Source organism: Crinia signifera, chromosome 9, assembly GCF_055691185.1.
Source record: "Crinia signifera chromosome 9, ASM5569118v1, whole genome shotgun sequence".
Taxonomy (NCBI): Eukaryota; Metazoa; Chordata; class Amphibia; order Anura; family Myobatrachidae; genus Crinia; species Crinia signifera.
Window position 1 is genome coordinate 32,264,613 of NC_139225.1, and position 14,862 is coordinate 32,279,474.

At 44.2% G+C, this 14,862-nt stretch overlaps 1 protein-coding gene across 2 annotated transcripts in view; it reads left to right on the forward strand.

Annotated features, from left to right (window-relative positions):
- The window catches only part of FAM120C (family with sequence similarity 120 member C), a 41,487-nt gene that overhangs the window by 14,516 nt on the left and 12,109 nt on the right, over positions 1-14,862 (forward strand). For both annotated transcript variants that reach the window (XM_083158715.1, XM_083158714.1), the window contains exons 2-9: positions 1,454-1,700; positions 3,983-4,065; positions 4,302-4,430; positions 6,844-6,946; positions 7,914-7,996; positions 10,837-11,117; positions 13,164-13,443; positions 13,550-13,721. In XM_083158715.1, the coding sequence (XP_083014841.1) occupies positions 1,454-1,700; positions 3,983-4,065; positions 4,302-4,430; positions 6,844-6,946; positions 7,914-7,996; positions 10,837-11,117; positions 13,164-13,443; positions 13,550-13,721 (1,378 nt within the window). The remainder of the gene's footprint in view (positions 1-1,453; positions 1,701-3,982; positions 4,066-4,301; positions 4,431-6,843; positions 6,947-7,913; positions 7,997-10,836; positions 11,118-13,163; positions 13,444-13,549; positions 13,722-14,862) is intronic.

Genomic DNA, 14,862 nt, shown 5'->3' on the forward strand with positions numbered 1-14,862 from the left:
TAGATCAGGTCAGTCTTCTGTTTCTTGTACTGCAGGTGCTCTTGAACCCTTGAGCTTGGTTAAAAAGCAGATAAGTAAGATGAGTACTTATTTATTATACAGGCACCACTGTACAAATCCTCCACTGTGATTCTGGTTGTATGATTAGTTCTCAGCTCTTAGGTACCTCTATTCCCCCATTCACCACCAAGCTACCCCAGAGATCCCGTTGGTTACAGATAATGTGAATGATGGAGTGAAATCAAGATAGTGTTCCGGTGGCCTGTGCTGCTTCTTGGTAATGATCCAGGTAGTACCAGCAGATGAGCAACGGAGTGGACGTCTTTCCATAGCGCCCCGCTATAGAAAGTCATCCACCCCTGGGAAAATCGCTAAAAAAAGCCAAAAATCGCTCAGGGTGCATGCATTGAGCGATTTTCAGCCTATCGATTTTCCCCATCACCGCTGTCCATAAAAACTGGGCAAAATTGCCCAGTGTGTATGTACCTTTTTAAGGTGCTTGCATGCAAGTCCGCATCCACAGCTACCAGATTTTCTGCTCATTTCTGTGCCAAATGCACCAATGTAGATGCCCTATGGACGTTAACAAATCTAGAACATGAGTGCTCACGTTAAAAGAACCATTGTTGCCTTACGTGTACTTGTGTTTATTTTATAGAGGGATTGTTTTTTAGTAACATGAAAAAAAAATTAAAATCAATTTACAGTATTTATAAATATTTTAATTAAGTTATTGCACATATTTTGACAGGAATTCATTTTGTCCTGATGGGTATGATTTACTACAGCATCAAATAGTGAACCTTTAAGCGGAATATGCATAAACACCAAGCCCTCAATACAACTGTTCTGCCCTGTCGGCACTGGCATTTCTGCTCACAGGAATGTGTGAAAAATGCATTTGGGTTCCCAACTGGCACTATTGTATTTGCTGGCAAATATTTAGAGTTTAACCAAATTGACTGGTGCTTTTGGCTGGCACCACAATTGATTTGATCTGGCAGCCACCCATTGTTTTGGATACCCAAATACAGAACTTATTTCGTCAATCTACGGATGTCAGGGAAGGCAAACGACATGGATGCAAAAATAAGACTGAGCCCATGGCAACCAATCCGCTGCTCTGTATAATTTAATATTATGCAAAATATAGATGTTACATCAGTGCTGATTGGTTGCCATGGGCCATATCTCCTCTGGCTCACTTCTTCTCTGCTTCATATATCTACCCCTAGATTCTAAGTCATTTACATTAGCAAAGATGAGAAAGAGGCCTCATGGTTAACACAAAGGCACCCAGACTGTACAATTATACTGTACAAACTCCCATACAGCTACTTAGTTATGTAATTGCTTGTCTCCTTAAATGTTCATCCTTGTAACTGTCTATTAAAACTAATCCTCTAGGACATCTCTCACATTCACATAAACCATGACCCATTCCTCGTTTCAGGTGTTCCAGAGTTTGGAGGATCATCACTTGGAAGTAGTCTCGTTCTTTCGGGAGAATGGGTTCCACGGCCTCATTGCTCATGACTCGGAGTACGCTTTGTGTAACATTCCATCTTACTACAGCTCTCACGCTCTGAAGCTCAGCTGGAATGGGAAGAACCTGACCACCAACCAGTTTCTTATGCAAGAGGTAGCCAAGCAACTGGGCCTCAAGATGAGCAACTTCCCCATCTTCGCTGCCCTTTTGGGTAAGGCGACAGCCAATGGCCACAACTGTACAAGTCTGTAACCTGAAGCTTTACCCAGGTCATAAATATTCTCAGTTGACATGTTTGAAAGCAGTCATTCAGTTTTAACTTTTATATAGGGGGAAAGGGTAGATTATAAAATTGTTGGAGATGAGGTAGTGCGGAAGGTGGGAAGATGATCAACCTTTAAGGTGGCAACACATGTAAGATCTTTTAAATTATGTGGCCATTTCCAACTGATCGGAACGACCAATTGTTTAAAAATGTACAACGTGTGGGCTTGATGATGACCCGATGCAGGTGCCCACGTGTTGTTCATTGAGCCTGCGGATTCCTTCACCAGGTGGAAAGATGATTGACCCGTCCTGCAGGATCATGACCACATTGTTCCATGTGTAGGCATAATGAACGATGTGGCCATGTCCTGGTACTGTCATCTCCACCACGGTGCCGCACCTCCGCAGTCACCCCTCACCATCGGGCTCTGTCAGAGCCTGCTGGAACCACAAGCACCCCTGATCATGGCCACACTAAACGGTTGATTAAACGCTCGGTTACTCAGTCATTCTGTGTGTGGCCATGATCAGGGTGTTCTGGATTTCAAAGGAAATTGGATCAGATATCCTTGTGTGGACACCTTTAGACATGGTGAGTTTAAGAAAGTGCTGGGACATGCAATAAGAGATAGCGGAGAGAGGATAGCAAGTGATAGGTCATGGTGAGAAAATGTAGATTTGAGTATAAGTATCATAGCTATATTACATGTCAAAAGAACGAATGATCTCACCTAAAGAGGATGTGTAGAGTGAGAAAAGGAGAGAACCAAGAACAGAACCTTGGAGGACACCTACTGTCAGCGGAAGTGTGTGGTTTTTTTTTGTGTGGTGGGGGGGGGATGTTGAGAGGAGACAGAAAAGAAACAGTCATAAAGGTAGGAGTACAGCCAGAAGTGGGCAGTATCGCCCAGCCCAAGGGAGTGAAGGATTTGTAGAAGGAGAGGTCAAGGAGAGTAAGCAGAGAGAAGGTCATTGCAGACTTTAGTGAGGGCAGTTTCAGTAGAGTGGAGAGGATGAAAATCAGACTGGAATGGTTTAACCCAGGGGTTCCCAAACTTTTTTGAATCACGGCACCCCGAAGCATCAGAATTCTTTCGCGGCACCCCTAGGCTAAAGTTTTCTCGTTGAGAAAGTTAGAAACAAATATTAAAGTTAAATAAATTGTGTTTATATCTCATCCTTAGGATCAGTTATGTGGTAATGGACAGTATTCACTTCTGTTTGTCCCCAATTTGACTATTATATTGGACATAAATAACTTGAATTGGTCCTGGACCACCATCCCAGGGCACCCCTGCAAGTCCTCCAAGGCACCCCAGGGTGCCACGGCACACAGTTTGGGAACCACTGGTTTAACCAATGAGCGGGAGGAAGAGGAAGTAAAGCGGTTGTAAACAATACCCTGAAGGAGTTTGGAAACTTGGATGTTATTTATAATGGGCCTAATTTATGTTTGTACACAATGGGCAACTATCACGCAAACAAATTTATTGTCAGGCTGCACACCTGCTTCGATTGCAATGTGCAAGGTTCCACTGCGATCCCATGCGCAATTAATTTTTAATTGGGAAAGTGATCATTTAAAGGTGGGAGTTCTTGGAAAGAGTCGACATGTTCTATCCATTAGCGGATGTGTATTTGTGGTCATGATGGTCTATCGGCACATCATAAGCTTTTAAGGTACTGCTCTCGGACCAGGGATTCCGATGCCTCATGCAAAGAGTAGTGTGTAAGCATCTAGAGCAGGCTTGTCCAACCTGCGGCCCTCCAGATGTGCTAAAACTACACATACCAGCATGCCTTGCCACAATTTGGCTTTTAGGGAATGCTAGAATGATGGCAATGCATGCTGGGATGTGTAGTTTTAGCACATCTGGAGGGGCCGCAGGTTGGACAAGCCTGATCTAGATCACTTCACCAATATCAGGGCTTATTACCAGCGTGTGGGGGTGACCTCAAAGTGCTGACTCCTGTTCAGTGCCAGGAGCTGGGTGCTGCACTGTAAATTTGGTTGCAGCACCCGTTCCTCTAACTGTAGAAAGCAGCATTGTAGAGTAGTTGGTGCACAGATGCACCCAACATCTCCGGACACTCTGCAGTGTCAAAAACTGGGGTTCGGCCACAAGGCCATGCCCCCTTTTTGCTGGTGCGCTATTTCTCCACACCATAATAATATATTAAAGTCTCTGTACCAATCATGTATGACCTGTACTCTTATTGGTTTAGGCAATCACATTCTTCCTGATGAGGATTTAGCCGCATTTCATTGGAGTTTGCTGGGACCAGACCATCCTCTTGCATCACTGAAGGTACACACCACTTCTCCATTTATGTTGTCTCTGTATTAATCCCATGTTTGTATTAATGGTGTCACAACTTGAATGTCAGCTCAATGAAGAAAAAAAAAGAATGCATCTATACATTATATGATGTCCATTAACCTTTGTGTAGAAAATATACAATGTTCCCCTCACCACCACCAAACTGCATCCCCTAACCCTTCTGTCATCATGTTACTAAGCCTTTATTCTGGACTTTTTTCCAGGTCCGTGCTCACCAGCTTGTCCTACCACCCTGTGATGTGGTCATAAAGGCCGTCTCCGAGTATGTGGCAACTATAAAAGATTCCTCTAATTTGGATGCAGTGGGGAAGGAAATATTCCGATACTCGCAGGTGAGCAGAGTCTATGAACAAATTGTATATGTCAGACACACGAGGCATGGCTTGCTTTTACGTGTGGCCGTACGTGGCACATATGAAATATTGTAATAATCTTTTCTTAATGTGTGATTTTAGGTTCTACCTGTCACCCTAAGTAACTGAAAACCGCCCGTGTGTATTTATAGCCATGGTTCAGATATGGCAACTTTTTGAATAGTATTTTGTGTGTGCGTGTGTCTTTTCTCTCCTGGCAATGGGTTGTGTAATGTCGGCTGTGTTTTATGGTTAATGAATTGTCCTCCTTTTTGACAATTCTTGCTATCGCTGCCTCTGTTATTCCTCACTACCAGATCACAGCTGTGCATTGCCCGAAGTGGTATTCACAGTGGTGGCTGTCCATAAATACTGGACAGAAAGGTATATATGAAAGGCGGCTCCTGATTAAGCTAATTCATTCAGGAGCTGTGTTTACGGCCTGCTACTGGCTTCTGAATACATGGGGCAGGTTTTAAAAAGCTGCAGTTATTCATGGGTGGGTATAGCCCCGTACACACGGGGCGATTTCAGCGGCTTTCCCCCTGAAGTGTCGTCGCTGATGAAAACGGGACACTGCAATTTGGTCGCTGAGCAATTTATTGCTCTGTGTGTATGGAGGTCAAACGTTTTTGATTGGCGCAGATTCTGATGACATTCTGTACCATTTATACCACAGTGATTGTGACACTGACCCCATAATAGATCAGCTGGACTGTGACATTGTTGCCCCAATAAAAAATATTTGTCATTTATCTTTCAGCCAATGGTGGATACTTGGACCATGGGTATACTGTAGGTACTGGCATAAAATGTTGTCCTGGTAGTCCCCAAATACATCAGTCTGTTATGAAAAGTGTAAATCATGTTTATTTTTCAGGACACGTCAGGGGCCACATGCTTTACAGTGGGTAGTGGAGTGGGAGAGAGAGCTTCCAGCGCCCTAGAGGTGCAGACAGGCTCCTCCCCTCCTCTACCCCGCCTCCCTTGCATGATTCGTCACTCCATACCAGTCGCCGCCATTATTCCGCTGTCCAGTTATGGACCTTCGTAAGTGTGGGCTGCTTACTGAGTTAGCCTCCGCTTATACCGCCTGGCCAGACTAAACTGATGTTCCTATTGCTGATCCGATGCAGCTTATTTTATATACACACCACCAGCTGCACTTTTTGTTTTGGGGATGGAATTGCAAAGCCCTTTTTATGCAGCTATGAGAATCCATCTGTCCCTGAATCAGACCCAGAGTCAGCAGTGCGGGACATTCGCTCTGCTTACGTTTGGCAGGAATTGCAGCTGTCTCACTAGAAGCTGGTGGAAGAGTAAATGTTTGGGATTTTTTAAAGGACCGATATAGTTCAATGGACTTTGCATTTGTAAATAGTGCTGTTGTGATCACGTCCATTGTTTCCTGCATTACCCATTCCTGTCCGTTCTGTAGTGTCCACGGTAGGAACTGAGGATGCTGATCACTGCGGACCTGCGTGTGACAGAGGGTGTGGCCTCCTGGGAAGAGGCATGGCCTCATAGCACCGACCCTCTCTTTCCATCACTCATACAACAGAAAAGGAGACAGACCGTTTTGGATTGAATAAAACCATGAGCCATAAACACTCAACGTAATTTGGGCCCGGTGTCACCTCATATTCTCAATATACCCAACAATAAAACTGGAATCAAACACCATTACCAGGATGGTAGCTAATAATGTACAGAATTATTTCCACATATCTAATGCACGACAATGAATTATCTGCTTAGCGAAATGTGGTAAGGAGGAGCACTCGTACCCCTGCCCTTCACTGCAGAGTATCACAAGGAGCCTGGAGTCAGGCTTGGAGCTGGAGGCCGCAGTTATATCACTGCCCACCTCACTTCCAACCAGCCTGGGCTCATCTCTCTAAAACCTCTCCGCCTCCAGCTCTGGCTAGGGGCCATTGTGATGACTATGATTCCACTTCTGTTACTCTCCCTACTACAGACAACTTTGTGTCGTTTGGGGGGGGAATCGGTTATCAAATGTGCTTCAGCCTCAAGGTCCTGCCCAGCCCAGTTCAACATTCCCCGTTGGCCAAACCAAGCGCCGCTGATGTCAGAGCAGTAATTTGGTGGTAAGGCATTGAACTAGGTTGGTATTAGCACCTCCGGCTGTTTATAAAATACATATTTAGTGTTGGATTAAAAAGTGTCACTGTGCCAAATTTGTTATTTAGCCTAAGGTTACACTGGTCAGTAAATAACATTTACCTGATCTATTATTTATTGTGGATCATTCACATTTTGTTTTCTATGATGGATAACGCCACATCTTGGATTGTTATATTTTCCTTGTTTTAAATGAAAAACCAATTTATTTTTACCTAAACCATTCTAAAAGGGATCATTTGTTCTCCAGTCCAGGACAGAAGATAAAATCGAGCGATTCAAGAAAGCTGTGGAGTATTATTCAGTCGCAACCAAACCGCGTCCACCTCCACTCAACGCCTCTCCATTTCTCAGTAAGTATTCTAGGGACAATGGGCCTTATTCTGGTGCAATCGTGGTCATGGTTTTCTTCTGCGCATGCACATTTCAGCGCATATGCTGGGTGCGGGTTCTAGTTCGCCGTCCGGTTTGCACCTAGCAGTACGTGCATGGGGCTGCGGCGACGGGCTGCGCCCATGGGAACGCCCAACATTTCATGGGTGTTCCCATAAACATTCTGGGCTTTCCCATGGAAACTAGACAGTGACGGCAGTGCCGCGGGTGGGAAGCTGACATCATCAGACAGGGAGCACGCAAAGCAAAGGCACCAGAGAGTGTCTTAAGGCCCATACAGACACTACGATGTGTCACATCTTAACTACCATCGTTCATTTTCACCCTTGAAGTGAAAATGAAAGACCTCAGCATTGCAGTGATCGCTGGTGCACGACAGATGAGAAACGACCACAAACGATGCAGGTCCTTTTTCTATTGAAAAAACAAACATTGTTAACGACCATAGCCAAATTGACCTGCATGCATGGACGATGGCTATGGTCTTTAACGACCCACGGGTACGCGCATCGTTTGTAGTCGTCCATCATTCACAGCATAAACACTAGACGATGTTGAAAGATTCACCTCCTGAACGACCCTGAACAAAGTCGTTCTGAGTTGTTCAGGAGGTGATTTATAATGGGGTCGTTCATCATCATTAAGGAATCATCGTAGTGTCTGTATGGGCCTTTAGTTTTGCGTGCTCCTTTCAAATCATTCGATGGTTGGCGATCATGAAATGATTTGTCCCTCGCACCCAAGGCTGGGAATGGATATTAATGCAAAACAACCATTCGCAGCCACGCGGGGAACTCGGCGAGTGGAAGGTGGGGCTGGCAGCTGTGCGAGCGGCATATGGAGCATTGCGTGTGGACCAGAATAAGGTCCAATGTCTGGTTCACCTTGATCTTATTGACTTACACTGATGCTAAACATTTCTCATAGTTGCAGGGTATGGACCCAATCAATTTGGAGTTCCCCCTCTACCGCACAACCAGATGGGAGGAGTGCATGTTGGCAAGCCCATGGTAAGTCATGTCTACATTCAGGCTATAGTAACTAAAGTTTTGACAAGCTGTGTTATTTTTTCCCCTTCATACCCCTAGTGTGTAATAAAATAGCAATAGCTGTACATATATGTGGTTAAAATAACATAGACCAGGGCTGGTCGAACCGGTCCTCGAGATACTAAGGGCAAAATTTACTAAGAGTACGACTACATCTCAATCATATTCATATTTTGGATACGAGTGGCATCGGTAGTGTATTTGTATTTGGTAGTGGCAAATTTACAATCCTGTCGTATTTTTACAATTCATATTTTTCTATGGGGTATTTGGTCGTATGGATTTGTGTTTTCGTTTGCATAGTCGTATTCATATTTTGGTTTTCTGACTTTTTTTTTTGCTGTTTTTATGCCTTGTATGTGTGTGGTTTATACTTGAGTATTTTGAAGAATACACACGTAAATTTTGCTTAACAGAAAGTAACTTTGTGATTGGCCAAAAGTACAAACTCGGGAGTGTTCTCCAAGCCATATTAAAAAAAAAAAACCCACAGGCTCCCTATCTCCTTGTGGGTTATATAGGCATGGTGTGGAGAATGCAGGAGAGGTTGGAGTTTGCTGAGTTACAGTATCTAGTGATTGTTGAGTGGTTTATTTGTTTGAAAGTTGTCTTTTGGTTTGTGTTGTAATCTAATTTTGTATTAAGTCTTTATTTGTGAGTAGTGTATATTCTAGCACTCGCTATCTTTGAAAACCCATGCAGTTCCTCTTCCCTGCATGGGGTGTCGCTGTCTGCTGTGGTCTTTCTAGCACAGGTCTGCTTTGTATATCAGTGCTCATATACAGACCACACTGTGCTAGAAGCACTATATATATATATATATATATATATATATATATATATATATATATATATATATATGTGTATGTGTGTGTGTGTGTGTGTGTGTATGTATATATATATATATATATATGTATGTGTGAGGTAAGGAGAGGAGGGTGTTCTTTGTTTTGTCTCTTTATTTTTCAGTGTGTTGTTTGTTCTTGTGTGTGCAATGTCTGCATCTGATAGTGAGAGTAGTCAGGTGGGGGAGGATTAAACGAGGGATACGCAGCCTCCGAGGAACCTGCACAAGCTGCTGCTGATATTCTGTTTCATGACACTGGTTTCGTCTTTGATGCATGTGTCAGGACATCAGGTAGTCCACAGCCCACAATGAACACTTCTCAATGTATAAATGAGTACCCATCAATGTAACAAGCAGAGAAGTGTGTTTTTGTGCTTAATAGGCTTTTATAAGGCACACATGGTAATAACTGTGGGCTAATATCTGAGTAATTTCACATGTGAAAATGTGAAATACGCCTGGAAATAATGGAGTATTTTTCAGACCTATTTTTTTACGATTTGTACTTGTTTACACCTAGTTTACGTATGTATTTTATAACATGGGAGTAAACGTAAAATACTTAAAAGTTGTATTCTTTCCATGGCGTATTTATTTGTATTGTGTTGTAACTACAGGAATACGAATGTAAAAATGCTAAATACTAACCTACTTCTACATTAGTAAATTTCCAAAATAGGAATAATACAAAATACGCCAATTCCTACCGTATTTTGCTTAGTAAATTTCCCCCTAACTGTCACATTTTCAAACCTACTGCATCATTCCTACGATAGAACCACAGGTGGCCTGAGATACATGAACTGGCGGTAGACCTTGAGGACAGGTGTGGCCACCCTGGCGTCGAATGATAACCAGTATTTTGGGATGCTTTATTTTGAATAGTAGTTGTTTCAAGACAGACTGATGATTTATACTGGGCCTCTCCTTCTGACTGATGCCTAGCAGAGATTGCTGACCTCTAAATTGCATCCAAGATGCAAAGAAATGATGGAGCCTGGAAAGGAAAAGTTGATAATTTTCTACTTTTCCCGGTTCTATCCTGTTCTGTTTGGAACGGCTCTGTGTTATGTGACCTTTCCGTAGGTGATCTCTTAGTAAATAACCTCTCTTCCCTAGGTAAAGCGAGCACAAAGCTATTAAGTCAGTGACCCACAGGCAGGTTCTCAAAATTAAGGGGGGATTCAACACTGCTCGGTAAATAACGGTCGTTTGCTGTTTACCGTCCAAAAACCGCCCTCGCATGCATCTGCTAGCAGGAAAAATCATTCGATGGTCATCGACCATCGAATGCTTTCTCCTGCCTTTGTAAATAAGTCAATAGAAACTTACATTTATTTCTTCTGCAAATCACCGAAGACGGGGCGGGTGCTGACGTCCTGTGACGTCAGCCTCCCGCCCCCCGGCAGGCATTGGCCCGTCTGCGCTCCAATGGTTTCCATGATGGTGCACATAAAACGCTGGGCATTCCCATGGTCCTGCGCTGTCTCTGCCCCCGGCCGCAATGAACATCCCAGAATCTGATTGGTTGCTATGAGCAACATCACTGTTTTTCATTGAATTTTTTCAGTGAAAATTTGTAGGGCAACTCTTATTTTTCTGTGCGTTTTTGTTGCCTCTTCAAACATTTTAATGCCACAGATTATCGAGAGCCGAGGCTGCACATCAGTGGTATTACATTAAATATGCATGTGAATTAAGACGGTATCTCTGTGCCCGCTAATAATCCGAGCTCTGGAAAATGAAAGGAGGAGCAGAGAAATAGGGAGGAGCCAGCAGTTTGCCGCTTCCTCTGTGATCTGTCACATCCCGCAGTCTCCACGATGACTAGGCGTGGCTTGTGGTCTATCCACCAGCTTCATACTTAATGCTTACTAGTTCAAACTGTCTCTCAACTGTCTGTTTGCGTCCAGGTGATACTTCAAAATTCAAACGATCTTGTTTCTTCCTGTAGTTTGGACATCAGATGCCTGCAAAGCTGCATTATCAGCACCACCCATTTCCTCCTGGTCCCAACTCTGGTTTTGTATTCCCTACTCACCACATGGGCGATTTGTCTCACTTCCACGATGACAGCCTTTTAAAAGGGGGTCCATTCTCTGGCTGGTCCATGCCGTATGACACGACAGCTTCCAAGTTCCACAATCATTTGACTTTGAAGCCTTCTCCTTCATCTGGCCATGAATCGTCACCATCCTCTTCCTCTGATGAAGATCAGAATGGTGCCACATCTAAGTAAGCATATCACCCAATTACAGCATCTCCATGTTACCTCTACTAACCATTAATGTCATGTCCAATAGATTTTCAAAACAAGGACAGATGTTGGCAAGTTTTGTATAATGTGCTCATCAAAACAAGTATTGCGTTGTTTGGGATAGAGGAACAATTTAGTATCAACTGAAGCTCCCACCGGTGACATTCGGTGTGTATACTGTTGTTCTATATGTAGAATCCTATGGCCGGTGTACTGGGAGAACCATTACATATCTTGACCGAATTTAAGTTGTAGTGGAAATATAAGGTGCTGGTGCTAACAGCTCGCTTCCTTCCCGACACTGTGCCCTGGGGAACCCGGTCACTACAGCCATAGATATGCCCCTAGGATCCCCTGTGTAATCCCAGCATAGACCAGCACTGTTGAGACGCAGTGATAGAGCCGGGAGATTACTCCCCGTGCCAGATCCTGCATAGGAGAATGTAACTGCAATGTCCCTTTTCCTAAGGGAGGGGTCAGTTCATAATGCAATAGGTTCTGCACAGCCTCCCATTTTACTGCTCCATAGTTGCAGGAACCATCTGTGCATGGCACCTTCTGCTTGGCAGACTTTCCAAGTATCAGACACTCGGAGCCAGCCAGATGATAGACTGAGTGGTCTGCACTGCCTGTGGATAAAACGCCGCCGCCTCCTCCTCGCACGCCGTGATTCCCCGCAAGGCTGCGAATGGATGATTTGCATAATCATCCATTTGCAGCCTTGGATGTGTCGGCGACCATCGGATGATTTCTCCAGCGCTCACAGATCTGAGCCACCTCTGTGGTGGCTCAGATCTGCAAGCACTCTGTGCTGGAAGCGGGCTGACAGCCGCTGACGTCAGCTGGGCTGTGCTCTCCCGCCACTGCCCTATTGGTCCTCAAGTTCACCCAACAGGTTGTTCACCAGGTCTCCACGCAGAATTTCAAGTGAAATAATTAGCTCCACTTTTAAACTGTGTCCATGAATAATGATTGGACCTGTGCACCTGCGGGGTGATCTGAAAAACATGAACTATTGGGGTTACTTGAGGACCGAGTTTGGGAACCACTGTTATAGAGGGTTGAGGTCCCTGATTTTTTCAGCAGCACTTCTATAAAGTGCCAATTTGGTTGAAGTGATGACAAAGTAAAATGACATGTTTGCTGTCCCTATAACACACAATATTGTAAACTTGTTCTGAAATGTACAAATTAATAGAGGTCAAAATCATTTTAGTATCAGTGCAACAATAAATATCACTGTGACAGTTACCTCTATCCCACATAACTCTTGATTGTTTTCAGTCGATCCTCTGTACTATTAAACCCTCAGTCCTGATTTTACTTTTGATGTTTGTGAGGTTGTAGTCGTGCTGGGAGGACACTGTGTACACAGGCCCAGGTCTGATGAAGGGTCCCCTTCCCCCATTGCAAGCAGTCAGGCAGTGGAAGAGAGAGGACAGGCTGCAGCACAGACTCTCTCCCCAGCTCAGTACATGCTGCTCAGTTCTGGGGCTGAGCTGAGGACAGAGAGATCAGCGGCAGCCTGTCTTCTCTCCCTGCGGTGTCGCGCGATGCCGCCTACCCAAACAATAGGTTGTCTTTTCAAAAGGGTTGTGGCTACCCCCTTCATATACTGGGGCCTGGCTGACAAGTTGGCGCTCCTGGTTGTCTGTACAGGACACTATGGGTATCCTGATGGTATTTGGGAAGATGGCTTTATAATTGCCATCAGCCCAGCAATGGATCAGTGGTATAAGAATATATCAATAAAAGGCACTCTAGTGAATTATCATTTTATGTAATGTTCTTTAGTATATTCAAGCAACAGGTTCACAAAGTTATAAAAATGTTTGCCTGTTGCTCCTACAATATCAGCATTTTTGTGCCAGCTGGTAAGAGGTTCAGATGCTGGAACGAGATGCCCAAGGCTGCCTGGGATTACTCTCTTCTGCCCACTACTCCTGAAGTTGCCCATTCGGTGTAACACTGCCATACAGACAGGATACGGGTGCTGTAGCTGATTTTATTCCTCCTTTCCGCAGTCATGTTACGGAGCCCCGACCGCATAAGACCAACTGGGAGGAATCCTCCGGTGAAAAGATTTCCCAGAACTGGGGCCATCAGGGACCTGGCGGAGACACTGGCCAAAATATGGGGCACAATGAGTCGCAGATTCCATCTTTGCTGTCCATGGCAACTAGAAACCACATGGATATCACCACACCACCTCTGCCACCAGTGGCGCCTGAGGTTTTACGAGTGGCAGAACATAGACACCGTCGCGGTCTTATGTATCCATACATCTACCATGTCCTCACTAAGGTAGGTTACTGTAACATGGATGCAAGTAACAGAGTGCGATACTAAGCTGCGGGCAGTAAGGAATTGTACAGTCGTACCTTGCTCTAAATGTGTGTTGCCTTGACAGGGCGAGATTAAACTGCCTGTGTGCATAGAGGATGAGTGCAACACCGATCTCCCTCCTGCTGCCATCCTTTTCCGCCCGGCACGCCAGTACGTATACGGAGTCCTGTTCAGCTTGGCTGAGACACAGAGGCGGCTGGAGCGGCTAGCCATGCGTCGGCGCCTACCTGTGGACGGTGAGGGAATTGTTCTCATATGGTTCTAGGCATTGTTTTATTACACTGTTTTTTTACTGATTTGACAATGTATTTGTCCTCATTTGATGCTGTATCTTTGTGGTTACACAGCTTTCAGCAGTTCACATCATTTAAAAGTAGGATAGGATATTACATTTACAGTACAAGAAGACAGAAAAACAATAGAACAAATGTGAGGCTCATGTTGGTTGTGTTTATCAGCGAGTTTACTTTTCTATCGCTCAGTTTAAATCCTTTGTTCTGCTAAGCTGCCTTGTCTGAAACCTAATCTTCCTAAGGATATTTTCGTCTACTAACAGTTCTTACCCTGCTTAGTTGCCTTCCTTAAGTACGGTATTTTATTTTGGTGACCGTCCCAAATTAAAACTTTGCACTGATAGATCATACTTCCTTGTAAGTGTTGCTGATTGTACAGGTGTGTACACACGGTGCGATTTTGGCTTACTAAAGTCAAGAATCATATAGACTAGGGGTTGCCAAACCTGTCCTCAAGATCTACCAACAGTATTTCAGGCAGCCTGTGGATCTATTGTAGGAATGAATACATTCCTGAATGAAGTTTGAAAATGTGACCGTTAGTAATGACTGGTAGTACTCGAGGAGCGGCTTGGCCACACCTCTTATAGAAAGTTATCCAATATCATACAGTATTAACCCTGATTTCGATACCAAAAATTGACTGTGTGGCAAGCCAATTTTGACTGCCGCACACATAACGTATTTGGCCATAGGCAAAATCAAACATAGTCAAAATCAGAGTGCATTTAGTCAAAATCGGCCATTGCCAAAACGTGCCATGTGTACACACCTTCAATGTGTTATTCTATAGGATCAAACTCTTCTATACTTCCTGTGATGCATATCACTCGCTAGTGATATTGAGAAGCACCATATAGTTACAGCCGTACACACTTATGGCACTTGGGGGCTAATCGAGTTGGATGGATCTCTGTGCATGAATACAAACAACATATACACAGATGGGAATTGACACATTTTTTTGCATATCTCTGTCTTATTCATGCACAATTCATTTTTCTTGAGGGGGAGGGGTGGAGTTTGCGGTCATGTACCCAAAGCTCTGTGCGATTCCTCAATCCTACTTGGGGCTGATGCAAGT